Source organism: Sphaeramia orbicularis, chromosome 11, assembly GCF_902148855.1.
Source record: "Sphaeramia orbicularis chromosome 11, fSphaOr1.1, whole genome shotgun sequence".
Lineage (NCBI taxonomy): Eukaryota > Metazoa > Chordata > Actinopteri > Kurtiformes > Apogonidae > Sphaeramia > Sphaeramia orbicularis.
Window position 1 is genome coordinate 8,485,166 of NC_043967.1, and position 24,847 is coordinate 8,510,012.

Sequence of the window (24,847 nt, forward strand, 5' to 3'; positions counted from 1 at the left end):
TGTCAGGTGTTACTCTTACCTGAAGTGTGTCTTCAGGGTTGATGAGCTTAGTGAACATGACAGTGTATAAACATATATTTTTCATGAACGTAATGTATGGAATCCATGCACTAAACATTTTTACAGCAATAACCTCTTTATCAAGAAATATAATTTGATTTATGCATTTAAAAAAAACATATAACATCAGGTGGAAATTAATGACTGAAATCAGTAATTTGAAAGTGAGTAAGATAACATGTACACAATCTTTTGTAGATTATTTCTATTGAAAATGGTTAAAGCAGAATCGATAATATTGATATAAATATGTATATATAATATTGATTAATTAGCCTAAGTTATTAATAGTAATTGCCATTAATAGTATTAATGAAACAAGTCCTCATTTCAGCTCTATTTATTTACATTTTGTCCATTGTATTAAGTACTAAGGCTAGGAGGCATTAATTCAACCCAGTGCTTTTAGGTTATTTTTCTCACAAATATTTTCCACTGGACTATAAAGAGCTAAAGACATCAGTTTTAAACAGACTCACACTGTGTTCAACACAGATTACTGTCAAATTTCAAGAAACATTCCTTATGATTCATTCATTTATTCATTCATTTTCCAAACTGCTTAATACTCTCGAGGGTCTGGTTATATTGGTCAGTTAAAATAATATTTCTCTTCACATGTTTAGAGCCCTCTGCAGGATCCTGAAGGTACCTTACTGAAAAAAATTAATATTGATTTTATCTCTGATTTAACAAAATTGTTTTGTGAACAATACTAGGCATTTAATCAGCTGAAAAGGATCAGTTAGTTCTGTGGATTGTTTTTAGCTCATGGCATGGATTGATAGGCATAGATATCCAAGAACATATGCATTTGTAACTTGTTGCTCCAACACTGCACATAATATATAAATGAGCTCAGGATATAAAATGTGATTTAATCACATTTTTTTGTGTGTTTTCTTCCTGTGTTATGGCAGGATGAGACTGGAAGTAAGCACAGCGGGCGTGGTGACTCGGCTGTGTCAAAGGGCACCACAGACAGCGGTGTGGTGTTGGAGAACCGAGATGCCTCTGTGCTACCTGGAGCCATTCCCAGAAAACCCCCTCCACTCACATCAGTGGGTGCCGCTGAAAGTGGGGTGGAAAAGACATTACAGCATGGTAAGTATGAGCTCCAAATGTTCTCATAACACCAGGCTTTGAGCTACAGCAAAGAATGATCCAGTGCACAGTGTGTCTGTCCATCACCCAGGTGTACTCCAGGACAACAGCACACAAGAGCGTTTAAAGTCCAGTGATATTCTGAAGGAGCTGCTGCACCAGGGTATTATTCCAGTGACCGAGGTCAGAGAGAGCAGGACAGGAGGGTCTTATAGCATTATGGTAGGTATCTAATATTTATAGCAAAGTACAGGTCTCTCCTGGTAATTTTTCCATTCATGACAACTGCATAGGGGTGAGTTTTTAAATATTGTAACTTATCTGTTTTAAATGATAGTATGGATAAGGCCTATTACATTGAGTCTAAAAGTCCTGCATAATTAAGTCCATGGATGTTTTGGGTGACAGATAGACCGGTGATTTCCTTGTCAGCTGTGTGGGCTTTGATTGACAGCTAGCTAAGCTGTTAAGTCATACATTCTGCTTCTGTCCATTGATATATACAGTAGTTTACAGAAGTCTAAGGCCACCCCCAGTTTTGTTGTTTTGCAAGGTTGAAATGAGCATACATATTTATTTCTCACTGTCTTTTCTTCAGACGCAAGAAAATATAGGAAATATGTGCACAACCTTAAAAGACATACAAAAAACTGGACTAAATGAGTTCTAAAGGTTAGAGTCACTATTTAGTGTGAAGTTAGTTAGAAATATCTGACATGTGCTGAATGAAACCCGGTATAAAACATCAGAAAATTAATGCAATAAATTGCAAATTGTCTAAACAAAAGCGTTAAAAGCATGTTAAGTACAAATGGAGGTCACACTAAATACAACCATTTTGGTTTATAGAAGCTGCTTTTTGCCTGAAACTTTTGTTTTTACCTCTGGGCATACTTCACATATGTACAGATTGGATCTAAATGAGGAATGCAAATGTGTGGTCATTACAGCTTTACTCAACAAACCAGCCCAATGTCGTCCTTACTATGTAAGGAGTTACACAAACAAGACTGTTATAGGATTCTGTTTTGAAGTTTACCAGTATTTACAAGTACTTGCATTAGGCTGTTAGCAAAATGAAACTAATGTTCACATTAGGTTGTATTGCATTATGGGTTCTGCCAGCTAGCCAGCTAATGTTGATTAGTATGTTTATACATTATGAAGTTGATATTACTGTTATAAAATACAACTGTATGTGTTGACATTTGATAAGTATCTTCAGTTACCTGGTGGTGTCAAACGTGGCAACGTCAGTCAATTCGGTCTGTGTTTTCATTAGGTTCTTATTAGTTTCGAGAGTTTAAATCATAGCACATCCCCAGCTCTGCCCCCTTATCTAACTCCAAACCCATGTTTCCAAAAGCCAGAATTGTGATGGCTATGTCAAGGAATCCAAACAGCAGTCAACAGTCAATATTAGAAAGACATTAGAATGATCTAGGAAGTCAGAAAAACATAAAAAGCCTCCTGAATACCTGCTGTTACTCATTTTCATTCGTGTATTTACACTGTTAGTATCACCAAAGTCTGACCCCAGGCTGACAGGATGTGACATAGGCGCTAAATTGCATTCATAATAGTCTTACACATACTGTGTATATATATACACAAGGCTTAAATACAGTATAACTTATTGAAACCTGATCATATTAATTCAAATCACTTTTCATCAAATCGGGAACAGGTTGCAGGCCAGAAATTCCTCCCTTTTTCCTGTGCTCACATGGATATTCTGAATGAAATGTGAACTCATCCCCAAACACCATGAAGTAAAATTATTTGATTTGATTTTTTTTTTTTTTTTTTTTAATTAATTTAAATAAATGTATCTTTTTTAAACGGGAAAGATTCACAGAAATTAAGACTGTCCTGTCCAAGTAGGCTGCACCATGTTATGTGCAAAACAAACTGTTAAATCATTTGTTAAAATGAGACTAAGTGTGACTGTGAAAATGATGCCATAGTATAAGAGAAAATCTGTATTATTTTGATTAGCACATTCAGCATTTCTGACAAGATGTTCTAGTTTTTAATTTTCTTTTCCTAGAAATAGAACAGAGATGATGGTAAAGGTAAACCAAGTGTTTTATAAATGTTGTACCTGCCTTTTCTGAACATGAAAAGACAAGCTTTCTTTGACACCATGGTATAGTTTACACACAGCTGTAATGTAAGCTGAACAGCCCTCTGTCTCCCTCTGCTGTGCAGCTAAATGACAGCGAGGAAGTCTTAAGAAGACCTCCTCCAAGACTGGAGTCCCTGAAGGGGATGAAGAGAAAAGAAACCAGCAGAGAGGAAAGTGAGGAGAAAATGAGACTCGCCGAGGAGAGACGAAAGGTGTGTGTTTGTGTGTGAAATAGAACAATGTCATCTCCATGCCACAATTAATCTTTTTTCCCTATCAATGCTCCTTTCTCTCATCTCCAGTTAAAAGAAGATGAGCTCAAGAGACGTTTGAGGGCAAAATCAGCCCGTGCTGGTCACCGCCAGACCTTTGCTTCCAGTACTGAAGAGGATGGAGATACAACTGTCACAGCTGTGAAGTCTTTACAGTCATCTCCCATTCCTGAGCCAAGTCCCACAAGCCAGAACAATCTGTCAGATCCAGCACCTCACAGCCTGGTCACACATGACACAGCTGCTGAGGGCAGAGAGGGGTCGAGGAGGCCTGGAGGAGACAAAGTAGGAGGAAACAAGGAGCTGAATACAAGTGGAGAGAAGAGAGCAGTGGAGAGTGTCACAGAAACAACAGAACAAGACAAGAAGGAGGAGACCACCCAGGTTCAAGAGCTAAAGGAGGACAAGCTCCTAACAGACTCACCTGAGCTGGAGAACGATTCTACCTTTCAGCATCCTTTAGATGATGATGAAACATTTTAAATAATTTGATAAATGAGCCATCAGCAGTGAGAAAAAAGTCAGTGAGCCAAAAAAGCCACTTTTGCACAGGAAAATGGCTTGTGTTTTTTTGTTTGTTTGTTTGTTTTTTAAATCAACTGTAAAATAAGTATATACACTGTACAGTACTGTACAATGTACATTATTTGTTTGTTTTGTTTTGTTTTTTACCTTTATTTATCCAGATAGAGTCCCATTGAGATCGAGATCTCTTTTACAAGGGCAACCTGGCCAAGAAGTCAGCAGCACACACCAGGAAAGAATATAGTTTTTACAGACAGGTAACAACAATAAATTAAAACAAACAGTAATGTAGTCAAAACAGAAAAGTTAGACACTTTTTAAAGTGCAATTTTAGAGTACAAAATATATTTGAGGACACATCAATTTAAAAACACACACAAACACTGTCCAGTTGACTCTCGCTGTCTCGTCCATAAGATGGAACCAAAAGCTTGGAGTAACATGAGTTTTGCTATTTTCACCTCCAATTGCAGTGTGTTCCAGGTAGAGGGGGCCGCAAAACTGAAGGCTCACATCCCCAGTTCAGTCCACACTTTGGGTACATTCAATAATACCGTTCACAAGACCGTAACGAATATTGACTAGTGGTTCTTTGGAGAAGTGCAGATTGGTATGACAGTATCATAGCTACAAAAGCTTTGTAGATTAAGGTCAACAAATGGGTACACCTTTGCAAGCTCAAAGACAGCCACTCAGCTTTAGCATATAGTTCACATTGATGAGTAAGGTGATTACAACCAGTAACTATAAAAGCACTCGGAGAGCACAGACCTCCGCCAAGGCAGATCTGCCCCCCCGATCACCACCAAAATTTAATCATTTGTTCCTTGTGCCAGTATCAACATTTCCTGAAAATTTCATGAAAATCCGTCCATAACTTTTTGAGTTATCTTGCTAACAAACAAACAAACCCTGGCAAAAACATAACCTCCTTGGCGGAGGTAATAAAATGTAGTGCACAATGGTCAACAGTGTTCAAGGATTGTAAACATTTGGCTGAGGCATTCATGTACAACCCTGTTTAACCCTGTAGCACAGATACTTTTCATTCAGCCACTGAATTGTTTGTGTTGTCCTGGAACAGCAGAATTTATTTCAAGATCATCAGAGTTGCACTTGTAAACTGGTGTAATATTGTAGCATGGTTAAAAGAATAAAGGGATATGAGGCTTTTCTGTAAGACTCTATATTCAGATAACATTCAGCATTAAATAGGTGCTTAGTGTCCATGTTATTTCTTTATTGACCATTAGAAAGCACTCTTTAATGTCTTCTACTGTATGACAATATACCATAACTACTACAGGTAAACAGTTTTCCTGTAATAACTTCCTATTTCCTGCCTATTGATAGTAAGTAAGTCCTTATATAAGGGTTGGCGATAAGCGTTAATGTACAGCACCACTCACCTTCTCGGGGATGCTGCTTATTTCACAGCTACTTATTAAAGCAGAAACACTGATATAATTGCCTTTTAACTTAATTGTTCTTTGTCTGTACTCTTTGCTACTGTCAAAGAACTTATTTTGTCAAGACATGAAAAGATACGCGAGAGCTATTGTTTGTTCCATGGTAACATCAGTGTGTAGGAGTCACAGTCGCAGTCACTTTGGAATGGGAAAAATAATTTCTGGAATGTCGAAAGAGTTAAGACTTATTTGAACACTGTTAAAATGTTTGCTTTGGAGTTTTGGTATATAAAATAGACTGTTTTTAATAAGTGTTATTCAGACAGATTGATTATTCTAATGATAGTACCACCTTATACTGAGCAAAGCTTATTAAGATCATATTTCATGAACATCTTTAGTATCAATAATCAGTGAATATGCAGCTATTGGGTCAAAACTGTTTGTTTATTAATTACTGGTTGTAGAATATAGTAATGCAGAATAAAACATTACTATATATTAGTAAATATTATTCATTAATAATGGGCCAATATGCAACTAGAATGTACTGTATGTTAATAAGCAACAAGTAAATTGTGAATATGTGCAGGCTGGTACCAGCTTTTCATGCAACATGAATAACCTCAGACAATTCTTTAATAAATACATCTTTGGAGATAATTTTTTTGTCACTGTAATTGTCAAAAGTCAAAATCAGTGTATAAATGTGAAGGAAATCTGAAAGATACTTTTTACTACACAGTTTTATTATTATTATTATTATTATTATTATTATTATTATTATTATTATTATTATTATTATTATTATTAATAATAATAATAATAATAATTAATAATAAAAAAGCCTAAGATTTTTTCCCCAGAGCTGTTTAACTGACCTAATGAAAACTGAGTCAATGCATGCAAAAATAATTTCTCTTTTTTACATGGCAGGGTGAAATGTGATATGTTGCTCATTTTGCATGTGAAGTGGGGTTAAGGCATTTTGAGTAGTTGTTCTGTCAGACAAAAGATGGCGCCGTTTCAGTGGGTTGAAGTTATATCACAGCTTCTTGTAGGTATCAGTCCACCTCATCTTTAAGATATGCTGACCAAAGGAGAGGATTTGGAAAAATGTGAAAGAAAATGTGTGTTATTGTGGAAAATTTGTCAGAGGTGAAGTTGTTGCTCAATTAACCTGTTTTTAGTCACAGCGTGTTATGGATGTGTGTGAAAAGGTTAAGTTGTCAGCAATTTTCCAGAGTCAAAAAGTCTGAAAACTCTCTGAAGTTAGTTCATTAACCACAGTAGATTTGACCTTTTTTGATGTATTTATAGTGAGCTGACTTTTACTGACCTTGGTGTGACTGAGCTATGAGTATTCAGCTGTTCTCCTGACCTCTGACCTTCTGATTTTCTCTGCCTGACAGGTGTGTGCTCAGGTCAAATGGCTGCAAGTACAAAGATACAGTTCCTGATCCCCAACACAGCCTTTACTTTTACTAGGCTGCTGTACATTCTTATAGATTTAATAGATAAAGATATGTCTGACTATTCCAAATGTAATTAATTCATTAAGGGAACCATCAAATACGCATTTAAACAATGTACTGACCAGTTACATGGAGAGCACAGATCCTCTGCCATTGAAGTGTGCATATTTATAAAGGTTACTGGGAAATTTTGAAGCTTTGAATGGGACCACAGTCTGTTATTGTAAAACTATAAGAGGATTTAGACTAGTCAGCATGCTGCACATGAACAGAGACAACAAGAGGACGCAACCTGACCGCATCTCTATTGTTCAGCTCAGGAAACTCGATATCAGTCCCCTTTTTCATGACTACACTCCAACTTTAAAGGGCGTGTGGCTGCATTAATAAAACAGTGAATGAGCAGGGACATGGCAGAAAGGAGCTCTATCGGGTTGCATCTCTTTGTGATCTGGAGTCGTGTGGTGGCCATTCACATTCAGATGGATGTGGTGTACTTTACATCAATGAATACACATTTTATGGAGTAGTTAAGAGACTTTTGCAACTCAGTCAATAAAGGACATGTGATATCCCCAAAAAACTGTCTCAAAATTGTGGAACATAGACAGACGTAGAAGATACATTACTTTAGTTAAAATATACTGTACTGTGGAAATACTCCCACAAGTAAATGTTATTCATTCAACTCCGGTGTAATTAAATGTATGTAAGTATTATGAGCAAAAATACTTCAACGCACTGAAGTGTTAGTTGTTTTGTAGTGACATGGTTCTGGTATATGCATGTGATGCTACAGTTGGTGCAAGTCACTGCAGTTTTACTAACGCAAAGGCAGGGTTTAGCTGGAAAACACAAAAAATCCCACAGAAAATGATGAAGACCTGTTGTGTGATTCTGGAGAAATACTTACCCTTTTCACAGGAATTACATTCATATCTTTATTTAAAAAAAAAAAAAAAACTTTGCTACTCATCTTACAGACACATTGAGTAACTTTGAGTGTGTCCACAGTTTTGACACATTCTGTTAGATTTTTATTTTCCTACTACTAAAATGAATATGCAACGTTAGACACTAAATTATTACATTTTGTCTATTGTTTTTATTTAACCACTAAAAATGTACTGTGTAATGCTTCCATTTCATTGACAATATGTTAACTGTACCTTGTACTATTTACATTTGTATTTGGTTTGGAAAGGCGTTTCATGGTTAAAATGTGACATGTGATACTACACACAACGTGTAGTATCACATTTTATGGATTTTGTATGTAATTTAGAACAGTCCTCTGCCAAGGCAGATCAGTGCCCCCCCCCCCAATCACCACCAAAATTTAATTATTTGTTCCTTGTGCCAGTATCAACATTTCCTGAAATTTTCATCCAAATCCGTCCATAACTTTTTGAGTTATCTTGCACACGGACAGACAGACAAACAGACAGACAAACCAGCAGCGGCAAAAACATAACCTCTTTGGCAGAGGTAATAATGTTACTTTAATTTAAGCAGAGAACCTTTTTTTTAATTTAGTAAACTGTTAGCTCACTACAGAACAGCTAACAGGCAAATTACTTACAGTGTAGCTGATGTCAGTGTCACTAGCTTGCTTTTTTTCTTTTTTTAACTTAAGTACTTAAAAAATGATTGTGTAATGTTTCTCTAGATTATCTGCAGTTATGTTTCATTCTATATTTTAAAATTTTCACTCATTTGTTATGTTTCTACCTGTTTTTCTCTGCTCTTGCTTGTTATACGTTGCTGCTGTTAACTGTGTAATTTCCCTATGGTGGGAAAAATGAAGTCTTATCTTATCTTATCTTATCTTATCTTATCTTATCTTATCTTATCTTATCTTATCTTATCTTATCTTATCTTATCTTATCTTATCTTATCACTAATGTAACTAGCAGCTGCTCTTAACTCACCATTGTTGGCTAGAATTTAGCCAACAATGATCATCATTGGCTAAATTGTGGATTTTGTGTATTATTCTGAATAGTTTGAGTTTTTTTTAATGTGGGAAAAAGTACAACATAATTTTTTATTTAAGCAGAGAAACATTTGCTTTATTTCTGTGTTACAGTGTGTGACAATGGTTTTTAGAATGTTTTTTTTTTTTCTAAGGAGGATTTCTCAATTGAATCCTTGAAGGAAACACTTCATCCCTTAGTGGATCTCAAACATTCAATATTAACACACTAGGGTACACATAGCTCTCACTAGATGGGCAGAGGCTGAAAAACTGTTATGAAAATGATGAAAAGATGTTGGACAATATTTTCCTCTAGGATGTAGTGGACTTGAAGCATCAAGCTTCACAAAGTAGAAATGATCAGATTTGTACATTGTAGCAGGGCTTGGCTAAAAGGACATAGTCACATTCTACCACTGACAGGACCACAGGCTCTAGTAACTACAATGACCTACCTCTAAACTCTTATATTTCTAGGACTTAGGTAACTTGAGTATTCCAGGCATTTAAGGTCAAATGACTAAGATTTGACTGAGACGAAACACCACATATTATGAAAGAGAGACAAGTTTTCCCAGCAAATGTGTCATGTCACTGTGTTTGATGAATTGGCAGGATGTACAGTATGTAGGCCAACTGGTGTCTACAAGAACACAGCACCTTAACAGAAGCCGAGCCCTTCATCATTAATGATTAAGGACAGAGTTCTATCTCACATTACTCTGGGTGAGTTACTTATCCTTGCTGTTCAAAGAGACACCCAGCAGCCAACTCAACACAGGACGGGCCAAGCTTCATGAGTTATATAAATCATTGATGAGACTTTTGATTGAATTGATCTCTGACATGTCCATCAACTGTTTCCTATTCTTTTCTTGTGTGAAAATTCAGTGATAAACGGAGCATCTTTGCTGGATCTTATCTGAGAATAACATGCACATGTTAAAACTGTCTATTTGTAATAATTAAATGACATCCGCATTTATTAAATTTTGTCAGAGGTTGTAAGCATTGATGGAATGTGTATGGAAGTACTGTTTCAAGAACTGCTCATAAGTATAAATGTGGAGCATTTCATGCAACATTATACTTCATTACATGTGAGGGTCAAATATTTTATTTATATTTATCTATAATATTTTACACTCCATTATATTTGTCAGACAGCTTTAGTTTCTATTCAGATTAAAAAATTACCTACAACCAGACAATTTGTCTTCCCTTTCCCATCCAGTGAAATATGTCTCTGAATGTGGTGATTCTGAATACTTGTTTAATGTAATAATGGATGAAGTGTTCATTTATAAGAAAGAAAGAAAGAAAGAAAGAAAGAAAGAAAGAATAACAACAAAAGAAAAGAAAAGAAAAGAAAAGAAAAGAAAAGAAAAGAAAAGAAAAGAAAAGAAAAGAAAAGAAAAAAATACTTTTACCTAAGGAAGATTCTGAACTTTTACTTGTGTGTTATAAACATTTATTTGGGATTTGAAGAACTGTGGATTATTAGTTAAAGTTTCTTTGGTAGAAAATATGGGCTGGACACTGGAAAAGGTGTGTGATACCTTTTTCCACAGCGCAGTGTTAGTCCTTTTGCCATAGTAAACTATCTTCCACCACTGTATTTAACAGATACTGCATTTAAGACATTTTAAGGACACAGTATGTCTGTCACTGACAAAGTAGCAAAAAGTTTCTTAAGTCGCTACTCCATAAAATGTACATTTACTAATGTAAACTACACAATTATCTGTCTTATAGCCATCTGAATGTGAAATTTAAACCTTTACATACTGTTTATTTTCTACACATTCACAGTCTGGATCCATTTGTAAATGATTCCACCAAATTTTGATTCACAGATCTATTTAGAATAGAGATTTTTTTTAAAAATGGTGTTTAATTCTTAAATCATCTTTCACAGAAAAGGGAGCATGTAATTCTAGATTTTACACCAGAGAGAGACAGACAGAGAGAGACACACACACAGAGAGAGAGAGAGAGTATTAATATCAAAATGGATTTAGACAGATATGGGTGAAATTTGACTAAAACCTGCTTTGGTGTAGTTTTCCAAAATCAATTCAGGCTATACAAATGACATGGTGTTTTTTTTTTATTCATGTAGGTATTTAAGGGTTAAACACTTTTTTCTGATTCAAACACAGAATCTGTACTTCATGTGTAGTACATTGAGTTTTCTCTGAGTAGTCATGCTTTTACTTCAGTAAAGGACCTGAATACTTCTGACTATGACATATGACTTTGCAAACCTGTTATGGAATTCATATGACCTATATATAGGCCTACACATGCGTGTGTATTTTTGGAGAAATATGTGAAATACACTTTCACAGGCAGTGAATCCGTGCTAATGGCGGACACAGAACCGTGACAGACCTCTGACAGCCCCACTCTCTTAAGGGCGCATCACTGTTGGAGCTGCACCTGTCTGTGTGCGCACTGTTGGCGCTGCTGCTGCTGTTCGCAGTGCGTCTGTCCCAGGTTGGACCAGTCTGGTGTTGGACGTCTGACCTCTGCTCATTACACACACATCCATGAACACACATTTAAGGGACATGTTTAATAGTGTCATAACCATTTTTGTGTGATCTTTTATGCATCTTTTCCTTTCTCTGCCTGAGATTGTCCCACTTTAGACCAATGATCAGTTGAGGCAGGTTTTCCGGCACCTTAATGGTTAATTTAACTCTAGTAAAGAACAGCAGAACTGAACTGTTTTTTGTTTTTTGTTTGTTTTTTTTCAGTGAAGGAGCTCCAGTGTTTTACGCCGTGCATGCTTCCCAGCTGTTTGTACGCGCCGGGTGGGCGGGCAGAGATGGACTGAGAGCTGGGTGGAGTTAGGAGCAGCGCTTTTAGGAATGGGTCCCAAACCTATTTAGTTAGACAGCAGAGTTACCAAGAAGAGCTGGAAACACCTGATGGTCTCTTTGGGACAATCCGCTCCATTTCTAACTCCCCCTCTAAACTGTCGGAAGATACATCTACCTCCAGCTTTAATTTTTTTTGTCAAGTTGTGTTTGTTTTCTCTCCTGAAAAAAGCAACAAGTTACCAAAGCCAGAGCAGAACTGCCCCTCTCCTCTTTTTTCATCCAAAGAAGTATTGATAAGGAGACTTTGCACTACTCTTTTTTGTTGTTGTTGTTGTTCTTATTTATTGTATTTTGCACTAACGATGCACACCACGCAAAAGGACACGACCTACACAAAGATTTTTGTCGGGGGTCTTCCCTACCACACCACGGATTCAAGTCTCAGGAAATATTTTGAGGTGTTTGGTGAGATTGAAGAAGCGGTGGTCATAACCGACAGACAGACCGGCAAGTCCAGGGGTTATGGATTCGTAAGTATCAGCCAGTAGCCCGGCTGTCAGCTTCATACTTTTACACTGTGACACGTTTTACGCACCCAGGAAAAACCTTCATGGCACAGTGTTAATGTGCCCAGCTGTCGCCGTCTTTCACAACATTCTGACCAACATTACCATTATGTACAGTCACGGGATGTTTACGTTTTGATTAACAGGCCTTCCTAAAATGTATGATTGGCTTCTGTTGCAATCTCTCACCCACCAACTTGCTGCGCGTTGGTATGCGCCCTGACACGTTTTTATGAAGTGAGCAGCTCTCAATCTGACAGCTCCGGTGGGTTGACAAAAACCTCATAATGATCATCTTGATATTACATCTGTCTGAAACGCTTACTCTGGTTTCATCACATCAGCCCTGTTTACAGCAGCCCAGACGCTCAGTTTGGTCAAAATCTTGAGAACAGAATGGCTGCTGGTGCGAGAGAGATTCATCCACACGCCAAATAACGGCCTTTTTTGGTCTTCACGTGCTGTTTCATTATTTATTTCAACGTCATTCGGCTTAATTCCCCAGATGTCTGTGTCTCTATCAGTGGAAACGTTACTGTTGCTCAGAATATATTGTTTGTTTTAGAAAATCACCGCTGCAGGTACTAGATAGATAGATAGATAGATAGATAGATAGATAGATAGATAGATAGATAGATAGATAGATAGATAGATAGATAGATAGATAGATAGATAGATAGATAGATAGTTTTTGCTTTTTGAAAGTATTGAAAAATGCCTAGAGACCTTTCTTGCTGAACAAAAATTCAGAATGCAGAATTCAGAATGAGCCTCTTGTAGTATTTTAATTTAGTATATGGTTCTCCATTCATTAATGCCATAAAGTTTTAGTAAAGAAAAAAATACTTTTCAATCATATTTTGTCTTCAGTTCATGTATTCAACAATCAATCAGCTAAAATTGTAAACTGTGTCATTGAAAAAAAAATCGCCATATAATTTTTGGCCATATTGTCCATGTCTACAACAAATACAATGAAGTAAATATCTGAAAACACAGTTTAAATGTTCAAAAAGTAGAAAGATGTAGACACTATATCATGTCTCATTTCTCATTATCTTGTTACAGATATATTTACATATATTACACAAACATACACACATCAGTTACTAATAATCTTGTAAATACATATTTAACTAATTAACTGTAACTTTTATGTAAGTAAATAGTAACTTTTTAATTCATTATTTTTTTTGTCCTTAGTGCCTTTATAAAAGTTGTTTTGTCCAGTACTTCAGTCTACTTTGTTTCTTTAATAAAGATAATGCACATTGATGAACATCCATATTAGAGCAATTCAAGATGTAAACACGCCAGAATGTAGCAGACAGTGCTCATCTCCATACATACTATCATAAAAAACAGAAGGTTACAAGCAACAACAGGCAAATAGAAAAGGACAATATCACCTGTTTTCACAGGTTGCAGAAAAATCAAAACTGCATCCAAAATGTATGTGTATGCATACAGAGAAAGATAAATCCCCAGTTGGTTAAAAGTAGTAAGGTTTCTAGTGAGAGCAATAAAAGAGTCATGTTAAGTCAGTCAGGGTCAAGTCACTGCTGATCATTTCAACACATCCATGTGAGTGTGATGGATGTGTGGGTGTTGCCAAATACATGTTGCTGTAATATCAGCCAAACACACTCAAAGATGCACACAGTTGTGACACCCCACTCTATACAAGACGTTTCACATGTCATTGTGTGTTTTGCTTGAATGGTTCTTGCTTGAATCATTTGTGGGAACTGCAGGAAAAGGAAACTAATAAATGATATTATCACTTTCCCCTATCCTGTTTGTGTGTCCTCTCTTGCCAGGTGACGATGGCAGACCGCTCAGCTGCAGACCGGGCCTGTAAGGACCCCAACCCAATCATCGATGGCAGGAAGGCCAATGTCAACCTGGCCTACCTGGGGGCTAAGCCAAGGGTGATGCAGCCAGGTAATGAATGAGGCCAAAAAGCCTCAGAAGCAGGTCACAAAGAGAGTAGAGAATCAGTGTAGAATTGAAAAATTTCATTTCATTGTCTAGTAAATGTTTGTTGATCCAGTGATTCATTGTTCATAATTCGTTTCACTTGAAAATCAGCAAACAAGAAAGGCAAGTCAGTCCTACCTGGGGTTCTTTTTTTTTTTTTTTTAGGTTTGTAGTTCCCGAAGGTGTAGGAACATGCTAAGAGGTTAATAGCTTGTACAAATAGCTTGTCCATGTATTGTAGTCAAGACTTTTCTGAGGTGCTTTTTCATCATTGTCTTTCAGGTTTTACATTTGGTGTTCCTCAGATTCATCCGGCATTCATCCAAAGGCCTTATGGGTAAGTGCAGACAAGTCTACTTGTTGATCAGAGTAGTGTACTTGTTGGTGTAGCAACTAGATTTTAAACATATTAAGATTTCTCAATTTGATGTGTGATAATTATATATGAAGTCTGTATTTTTTTTACTCTTGTTTCCTCCTCAAAATGAAATAGAGTTATAATCAGAAGTGGAGAATTTCATAGAGCTTGATCCTTTTATTACTGTCCCCTGAAAAAGCCAGTCAATCTGCCTTTTCTAGGTTTTCCTGTAAATGCGTGTGCAAAGTATAAGTTGTGTATGTTCTTTTGTGTGTGTTTGAGAGAGTGTATGTTTGCTGAGTGGACACTGATGGAAAGTTCTAGCCTGACTCAATGTTATCTATCTTTCTCTGGTTCGACAGGCTTGGTCTCAGTTAAAGCTAACTGTGCTGCTTTGTGGAATAGTTCTGCGAGCATAATCACAGATCAGAGAAAAAGGAATTACCTGTAGAGTCAAACACACACAAACAAGCTCTGAAAATGGTGATTATAGATGCATGTACGTGGGTTTCTGTTTCGTTTTGATTTTGACTTATCTTTTTTTTTTTCATTTTCATTTGATTAGAACTTAGAGCTTTGTGTGCAGTTATGAAGTGGTGTTGTTAGCTAAACCGTGTGCTTTCTACTTTAATGACAAAAAAAAAGACTGAATTTTTTGGGGTGATCTTTTTCCTTTTTTGTGGAAGCGTGTTTACTTTGCTAATGAAGAGCAAAGTTTTGTTTTGTTTTTACTTTTTTATTGCTTTTAGCTTGTGGTTGACCTGTTTTGTTTAACAGGATGCACTTTTTCATGTCTTGTTGGCTGTCTTATTGGAGTGAGTGGTGAATTTTTTTGTGTGTTTTTCCCCTCCATTATTTCCCCCCTTTATCCCTTAGAATAATCCATCAAAACCCATCAACCCCCTGCTTGTGTGTGCTTATAGCATCTTCATGGTGTTACTAGCAAGTTCTTACATTAACACAGCATATCCAATTCACTGTGAAAGCTGCTTTATTTGCTCTATTTTACAACTGCCTCAAACTCTTCTTTTCTCTTTGGATCTGTCTGTTATTTTATTTTTCTCTGCATCACTTATTGGAGACATAGTACCACATCTGAGTCAGAAATAATGAAATTAGTTGACTGGAAGGCCAAACTACACATATGTCTATGTGAATGTGTGTTATATGTTGCCTATATGTTTGCTATGTGTTTGCGCCAGACTGCATTTGTACATGTATGCGTGTTCGTGTGGCTTTGTCCATCTACATGCATGCTCGTTTCAGCTCAGCTCAGTGCACCAAAGTCTCCACTGTGACACAAACAAATGTCTGGATCTCTCTCTGTCTCTCTCTCTTATTCTCTCAGAGCAAGCTTTCGTCACATGGGCTCGTGGTTTTAAGGAAAACAAGTGCACCCATTGTGCCACACAAAGCCCTGAACGCTGACGCTGCAGTCGCATGAAGCGCTATGTTATGTGTGTGTGTTGGAGGGGTGGAGGGGGGTCTAGTGAGGGTAGGGTCAGGGACTGTCTTTCACTGTCATATAAGAGTGGTGCAAGGGCCAATTAAACAGAGTGGGGCTTACAGGGGCCACAGGAAAACACACCCTAGTATCATAGTTTTCAGGTCATGGTGATGTCAGAGTGTAATGTAGATTTCATAATAACACATTAAAGTTATTGGCAGGAATATGATATATATCAAATTACAGGTGGGAATCAAAATGCGATGTTTCCTACAATAAGTGAGATTACGCAACGATTACCTTAAAAGTTCAAAGTAAAAGTTAGTCCTGAACTGTGTTATGCATAATATACAAAGCCTTATCATACACTGCTAGCGCAGACTTTGCATTAAAGACTTGGCCAACGATGCTGAATTTGGGGGAGCTGCTAGTGACAGGGCTAAAACATTGGTGATAGAACACTTTACCCTGGTAACAACAAGCGTAATGCACACAGTTAAAAAAAAAAAAGAAAGAAAAAGTTAGAAATGGAATGACCCACATTTCTAGCCACTTACTATTACTGAAAATATCCATCCATCCATTTTCTGAATGGCTTGGTCTTCGTGAGAGTTGCGTGAGGTGCTGGAGCCTATCCCAGCCACCTTCTGGCGAAGGCAGGGTTCACCCTGCACATGTTGCACAATAGTAAATTAGTAGCAAAAAATTCACATTATTACCAGTAGTTATGCAAAAATGTAACAGACAGCTAGCTGAAAAGTGTCCAACACACTGTCACTGGCAACTGTGTTAGACATTAGCTTACAAGTAGTAAGTATATGTGCTTTGGTATTTCATTTTTAAAGAAAAGATTATATTTGTACAATGCATTGATAATACATTGTAATAAAAAATAATATAATACTAGCAAGTTGACCCGTAGGGAACCAGGAATCATATTAATACCGATATCTAGGGACTGAAGTTAGTATATGCATCGTTCCTGTTCATTTCCCATCATGCAGCGTGGTATTGCACTTCCGGGCAACGCAACGTGACTGTAACGCTATTGTTTTCCAAAATGACTAATATCTCTCAAAATATTGGTCCTATCAACTTGCTTAGATATTTAATGTGGAGATGGGATTACTCCTCAACTGTAGGTACCAAATTGGCCAGTTAAAAACATCTCAATTTCTCAGAACTGTGCGGATACACACACACAGATGCTCTGTGTGTGTGTGTCTTCCAGTATTATGATATAGATAGAGAGCTAAAGCCCTGCCCCATGAGCCTTTATTTTGGAAAATATTGTCAGTCACTGATGAGAGATAAGTAATTTTTTGATCCACTTTGCATTATTCAATCATTTACACATATGTGTGCAGTTTAAAGGATAATTTTATAAGTCAAGAAAGTAACCATTTAACTGTTGAAGTATCAGACTGTTAAAATACATAAACACAAAGACATCACAACTGAAAGTCACAGATGTGATGTCATCATAACTATCTCTCTCCATGGTCTTTTCAGACGTGTTAAATATGTCTCTCCAACTTCATCATGACCAGACGGTAGTGATTTTCACCTCTGTAGGTACTTGCTCACCTGTGGAAAATGGAGGCAAAATAAACCAAAGTAACATCCATTAGGTGTTAGTGATGTGTACCCCCTGTGACAAGATGCAGAGTTGTGTAATATTATAATATTTATTATCGTTTATCTATATTGCCATACATCCCAAATGTAACCCACTGACCAGGCACAAGACAGTTACAAAGTTTACATTTCAGCGCTTTACAGCCAAACCTTTCGTCTGTGTTTGTAAATCTGTCTTATGAGCAACTCTGTCACAGCAGGGCAGGTGTTTACTGCCAACCTCACGCACACAACCACCATTCACACATCACCTCACATTAAATCCTCCCCTCAGTCCACATTTGTACCAGCTCTCACTCTCTCAGAGTTACAGAGGCATGAACGATAGCAAAGAACCTTTATTTAGCCTTGAACTTTAGTGACCACTGTGTTGTGTGAACACAACATTCCTGTACAGAAACACACACAAAGGCTAAGGGTCACACATGCACAGTACTAACAGTTACTTTTTAGTTTAGTTAAGTATTTTTTACATTTTTATTTTATCACAATCTCCTGAGACAAGAGGAAACTTTTCTTTCCTAAAGGGGCCCATGGTGAATATGTTAGCCAGAGCTTTGCTTCCCATGGCAAAAAACTCCACTTATGCTCTGTGTGTATGTGTTTCTATGTTTGTGAATGTATGTTACTGAAGCCAACCCTTGCATAGACACTGGGGCAGTGGGGAATAGGAAACTCCAAAGATTCATCTTAGGAATTTGATTTCACTGGACATCTCTTTTTAAAATGTTGGAGGGGTGGCAAATGCAGTTGGAGCTGCAGCCTCCACAGTCACTCACATAGCCACAGTAGCTGCTCATGAAAACCATGCCTGTTTTAATTTTGGGGGGGGAATTCTAGATGTTCCTTTAAAGTAATTTCCACAGAATCATCTGGACTAAAGGAAAAAGAAATTCATCCAACAATCCACCCTGTATAAAGATTTGTTTATGAGTTGTATCCAGTTTTTTGGTGCAGTGGTTAGCACTCGTGCCTCACAGCAAGAAGGTCCTGGGTTCGATTCCAACACCAGTCGACGGAGGATGGGACCTTTCTGTGTGGAGTTTGCATGTTCTCCCCGTGTCTGCGTGGGTTCTCTCCGGGTAATCCGGCTTCCTCCCACCATCCAAAGACATGCACTGATAGGTTAATTGGTTAATCTAAATTGCCCATAGGTGTGAATGTGAGAGTGATTGTTTGTCTCTATATGTCAGCCCTGCGATGAACTGGCGACTTGTCCAGGGTGTACCCCACCTTCGCCCCTATGTAGCTAGGATAGGCTCCAAGCGACCCCCGTGACCCTAGTGAGGATGAAGCGGGTTCAGAAAATGAATGAATGAATGCATCCAGTTTGTCTGACTGTAGTGTTTCAGGTCTGTGTGGATTAATTCACTGGCACGTAATCATGATGATTTTATGTAAACTGTTATCTTCAGCTTCATAGAATATAAATCTGCAAACTGATAAATATAATAGAAATCCACATGCATTTGTTAAGAGGGAAAAACTACCTAATAGAATTATAAACTGAGGTCATTCTCATCCCTACTTAAAATACAATAAGATAACCGTAGACAGGAGTCAGCTGTGACACTTGAACATCTTGTAGCTTTAGTTGAAGAGAAGAGTCCCCTATTTACTTAAAAGAAATCTAGGTCGATAGCAAGCAGATAGGTTGAAATAGCAAATGTAATGTTTAAGTTTTTCATACAACTGGTCAAAAGTAACAGATAAATGCTAAATAAGCTTAAACTAGTAGACTGTGTAAGCTTAACAAGATAAAAAAAAAAAATTGTAAAGCCCTATTTGTAAGAAAAGTGCTTGAAAAAAGTATTACTGGTAAAAACTTTTCATTTGCAAAATAGGTAAATGAATGAATAGACTGTTCACATTGTAAGCTAATGTAAATAGTTGTTTTGTAAGAACAAAATTTTAACAACAGACTTAGTAGTGTTAAAAAGATTTATATGACCTGATTTGGCAGGTTGATGAAGTGACAATTTGAGTTTGGAGGTACAATAGAGAAAGTGTGTAGAACCACTGTTAGAGTCTGTTTTTTTTTTTACTTAAATTACTGATAGTTTTTCTTTTCCCTACACCCTGTTTGTGGTAGTCATAGTGGACTTCAGAGGTGGCATCCAATAAAATCATCCTGGAAACCTGCCTCACCCTGCTGAGTTTCATTAGAGCCAGTTTCAGAAGAGAATTTCTGTATCACATGATGACATAAATGCTGTTTCAGAGGATTTTCCCAATAATGTTTCTCTGGGGAAACTAAATCTTTTCAATCCACAAATTTTGTTACAGGACTACATAAATTGGTCTGACATGTAGATCTGTGGAAGATGTGTATGTTTGTGTGTGTGTGTGTGTGTGTGTGTGTGTTTGTGCGTGCATGTGCATCACTGATTTTACAAAGGCTGAGAAATCTGACAGTGAGAACACTGACCTTTGACCTCTAGTGACAACCACACCAAACCTCTACATACCCACTCATGCAGCTTACGTCTCCCTTTTTCCTTTTTTCATGTCTTTTCAGTTGAGTGATTGTGCTGTGCCCTTGTCGTTCTTGTAAACATTCAAGTGGAGGTGGACTATTTTTACATATTTCCTCCTCTTTGACGCCTTGCCGTTGTTTTTGTTTTTCCTGTTTCTCTTTGAGCCCACTGTTTTCGGTTGAGATGTGATTGGATTGGATAATGGAGTGCTCACAATAGGGTTGCCACGATAGATAGATCCTGCTTTTCGGTCTTTAACATTTTCTCTATCTACTCTCTCCCTTTATCCAGAGTCCAAAGCAGCTGAAGTTCATGATTATATTAAGTTTCCATGATTTTCCTCCAAGAGATTTTGAATTTTGTCTTCATTTGAACAGAAACTGACACCAAAAATAGATGACTAGCTCTTCTTTTTCATTGTGCAGCAAACATCAAATTGTTTCCATAAGTCTGTCAAGGCTGAATCTTCTTATTCTGAGAATGAATTTGCCTTTATTTCTTTATTTATTTATTTTTTAAACTCTGAAGAGTTTTTTTTCTTGCTTCCACCTACAGTTAAAAGTTGAAGCTGAGCTTCTCTGAATAAGTAGTGTAAATTTCAAAAGTTCCCCTCATGCACACTCACCAACTGAGTTTCCAGACCTTATAGAGTCTGGGGGCGGGGTAAGGCTATGTCATGGAGGGCAGAATGTGTTCATTGTTCATAATTGTTTATTTAATCGAAACATCCCTCTGGGTGCAGAGCCTAGTCCCGGCTCCCCCCGTTGCCTCCTGACTCTTTGTCCCGACACAGAGGGGGAAATGGCCAGCAGCGTCTTTTTTGAAAACTGTCCAGCTGTCAAAGTGGCAGTGACATTTTCACAATGCTTCTCTGGGCTCATCTCCTCTGTCCGCACCCCCGCCCTCGGCACTGTAAGCTCCCCCTCTCACTACCCACTTTCACCCCCCTCCAGGAGGGACACACCAGAGCCAAATCCACATGTGACTGACGGACAAGCTGCCGGTTACAGCTCAGTTTCATCTCACCTCCCTCTGCTTCTCTGTATCCCAAAATCTCAAACTCACCAAAAATCCAAACTGTTCAATGGGACAGCAAAGATGACACAATCATGCAGGCTTCACTTGCTCTGAATGTGATTCTAAAGATGCGATTTTATGATAACAGATGAATAGATGTTATGACCCACAGGAGAAATGTTCAATCTCTGGGCATTTTTATTCACCTTCCAATCTTCTTTTCACAGATAAATTTCTATTTTGGCAACCCTATATTGTCCTAATCCCTACTAGCAGTCATTTTCTTGGTGTTCTTTACTGGTGGATGGGACTGGGCTGGGTGGAGGGAGGGAGGGAGGGAGGGCGCTTGGGCGCAGTGTGATGGATTTGGGTTTGAGGGTGGTTTTTTGGGATGGTTTTACACTGTGATGCTGGTGCTCAATCAAATTAACCATCTCAATGTATGTGTTTGTCCCACAGCATCCCGGCCCACTATGTGTATCCTCAGGCCTTTGTGCAGCCTAGTGTGGTCATCCCTCATGTGCAGCCAACAGCCACTGCACCTGCCACCGCATCATCCCCTTACATCGACTACACCGGAGCTGCCTACGCTCAGTATTCTGCAGCCGCAGCCAGTGCTGCGGCTGCTGCAGCATACGAGCAGTATCCTTATGCCGCTTCACCTGCTGCCGGGGGTTATGTGGCAACTGCTGGCTATGGCTACGCAGTTCAGCAGCCTTTAGCCACCGCCGCCCCAGGCTCGGCTGCTGCCGCAGCTGCAGCCTTTGGCCAATACCAGCCTCAGCAGCTGCAAACCGACCGCATGCAATAGCAGCCACTGCAGCCACTGGACATGTGGGGGGGGAGTCCCGCCCCAAGCCACAGCTGAGTGGTCACGAGAAGGAGCCATGAAGGAAAAGGAAGAGAGAGTGGTCTTAAGGGTGGGTGTGTCAGCGACTCAGAGGCAGTTGCTTTTCAAAGGTCATGATGGTGGTGGTAGTGATGATGATGATGATGAGGTGGGAACTTTTTACAGTAACTTTCCAACTTGCTGTGCTTCTACCAAAAAAATGAGAAAATGAAAAAAAGCCGCAGAACAAATAATGAAAAGTGATTTACTCTTATTGTTGTTGTTATAACTATTATTATTATATTATTATTATCATTACTATTATCATTGTAGTAGAGTACTTATTTCTAGAGAAGAAATGCAGGAACTAATCACTGTGGTTGGTATAGGTGTTAAACTAAGCCTTTAAGTCCTATTGCTGTCTTTAACGTTAGTTTAAGAAACTGTTGTTTCACTTGTGGAATGCCACAAGTGTTTGGTTTTTTGATGCCCTCATAACACACACACGCACACACAGACATACAAACATACACACACACACACACACACACACATATATGTAACTGTTATTATAATATACTGGGGGCTCTCCTTGTTCTTTTTGTCTTTTCAAGTGCATTTTTGGAGTTTATATTTCTGATAATCAGGGAAATGGAACCGTTTCCAACGTGTTAACTATTATTATGTGACCTCTGTCAGGAAGTTGAGGAACTGAAAAGTCGTAACTTATTGTGTCACACATATTTGAAGAACTACCTTATCTTTCTGATGCTGAATGTCCCTTTTTTATTCTGTGTCTCAACCTCTTGACCTATGCAAAGCAAGCAAATCACCAGGAGACAAAATAAAAGAAGAAAAAAAAAAACATGGGGGAAAACAAAAACAAAGAAAAGACACAAAAAACTGAAAATGTCATCAACTCTGACTTGACTCTTGGACTAAAGGGGGACTTGGCAAACAGAACAAAGGCACTGACAAAAGGAGAGAGGTTGAAAATGGCTTCGGACAATGAGAAACACTAAATCAGTTGCTTTTCCACGTTTCACTCACACACGCACACATGCATCCAGAGTTGCACACATAGCAGACAGAGACAAAGGCAGCGCAGTCATTTTCTCTCTCTCTCTCTCTCTCTGGCTGTGATGGAGAGAAAAGAGAAAGAAAGAAAGAAAAGAGAGAGAGAGGGCGAGAGACCAGCTGCTGGTGGGGGTGGACAGAGCCTCTTCAGCGCCACACAGACGGATCACTCTGGAAAGAACGCATCACTTGTGCTCGTTTGTTGAGCTGTCACATTTTAATCCCTGGGCCCATTTGGGAACCAACTCTGCACACCCCTCACTCTCTTACTTTCTCTCCCCAACACACAGCAGAACTCCCCCACCCCCACTGAAACCCCCAGCCCCTGCCCCCGTCAGCAACTTCCACCTCTGTGCTGTCGCCTGCGGTGTCAGGTACACAACACTCATATACTTTCACCAAAGGCCCAAACCCCCGACAACTGGCCTGCCTCATGTCTATCAAGAACACCATGTGAAGAGGAAGGGGAGTCAGCTCTTTGATATTATGTTGGTCTGTGTGCCTTATATTTTTACTGATATTTAAGAGAAAGAAAAACAGAAAAAAGAGAACTCTACTATTTAAGATAGGTTATTTATTTTTGAGGGTTGACTATGTTGACGCTCAGAGTAGAGACTTAGTGGCAGTACTGTATTAATATTATTATGTACTCATCTCAAGGCATATATAAGTTATTGATTAGTTTTAGCAATATTATTATTATGATTATGATTATTATTATTATTATTAACATACTCAACCAAAAATGTTGATGTAGGAGTTATTTAAGATATAATTCTGTTATGTGCACTGTACTTTTTAAAAAAAATCTTTTTGATTCTTTAGAAAATGACATTAAATATTGGTTAGCTTAATGCATTTTGTATGGAAGAACCTTATTTAAATGCAGGCCTGTTTGCATGCAGATTGTACCCTGCCTCTTCTGTGTTTAGAGGAGAGGAAAAAAAAGAATAATAACAAAAAAAAAAACAAGCGAAAAATGCTGCTTTCTCCACTAGAATGTATAGTTGTGGTCGAGGTTCCAGTAGCTGTGCTTCTTTTTGCTTAATATTCTTCAGATGGGGCTATTTTACACTGTTGGGAATTTTTATACTTGAACTATTTCTTACAAGGGAAATATGAAAAAAAAAAAAAAAAGAAATGACAAAAAATCTTTTTAAAGAAGCTTTTCATTGTCACTGGATGAAGGCATGTTAAGTGTTACTATTTAAATACAAAGGTCCTGTTGATATTAAAACCTTTACTCCAGATTTCCAACACCATTTACTCAAAAGTATAAATAAAAATGTTCTGTAAATAAAAAAAAAGCTTCTTGAGATTTCTTCATGTGAAGACAGACATGTTATTCAAGACATATTCAGGAGCTTTTGGGGCCTGTCCTGAACACATTTTTTTCACTTGTCTTTCTGTTTTATATATAGAGACAAAAGGTATAATATGTGGGTTTTTTGTATTTGTGTGTCCTGAGTTACTCTTCTACCTGCTACATGGTGAAAAACACACTGTAGGTGCCAGATGCTAAGCTGCTTCTCATTGTGTAGTGCTCTATCCTGAGAGGACATTATGTGAAACACTCTCCCGTTACAGACACACCCAGATAGAGTTTGCATACACAGGACTGACACATAATAAAGTTCGTCACAAGCTTATCAATGATTCACCCTCTAATCAATAAGTCA

General features: G+C 38.0%; 3 protein-coding genes across 3 annotated transcripts in view; all 3 read left to right on the forward strand.

The window, feature by feature from the left end:
* Positions 1-3,195, forward strand: part of nup153 (nucleoporin 153) — a 44,835-nt gene extending 41,640 nt beyond the window's left edge. Inside the window, exon 19 of the mRNA XM_030147106.1 lies at positions 3,185-3,195. The gene's annotated coding sequence lies outside the window, so the exon portion shown is untranslated. The remainder of the gene's footprint in view (positions 1-3,184) is intronic.
* Positions 1-4,078, forward strand: part of stmnd1 (stathmin domain containing 1) — a 6,634-nt gene extending 2,556 nt beyond the window's left edge. The window contains exons 2-5 of the mRNA XM_030147107.1: positions 981-1,164; positions 1,256-1,386; positions 3,376-3,504; positions 3,595-4,078. Coding sequence (XP_030002967.1) covers positions 981-1,164; positions 1,256-1,386; positions 3,376-3,504; positions 3,595-4,047 — 897 coding nt within the window. The 3' untranslated portion in view covers positions 4,048-4,078. The remainder of the gene's footprint in view (positions 1-980; positions 1,165-1,255; positions 1,387-3,375; positions 3,505-3,594) is intronic.
* A 7,788-nt stretch (positions 4,079-11,866) lies between these two features.
* rbm24a (RNA binding motif protein 24a) lies at positions 11,867-24,468 on the forward strand. The gene is made up of 4 exons (XM_030146529.1): positions 11,867-12,309; positions 14,166-14,289; positions 14,608-14,662; positions 21,722-24,468. Exons 1-4 carry the CDS (start codon positions 12,142-12,144, stop codon positions 22,071-22,073), a joined length of 699 nt encoding a protein of 232 aa, XP_030002389.1. The 5' UTR covers positions 11,867-12,141; the 3' UTR covers positions 22,074-24,468.
* Positions 24,469-24,847: the final 379 nt, after the last annotated feature.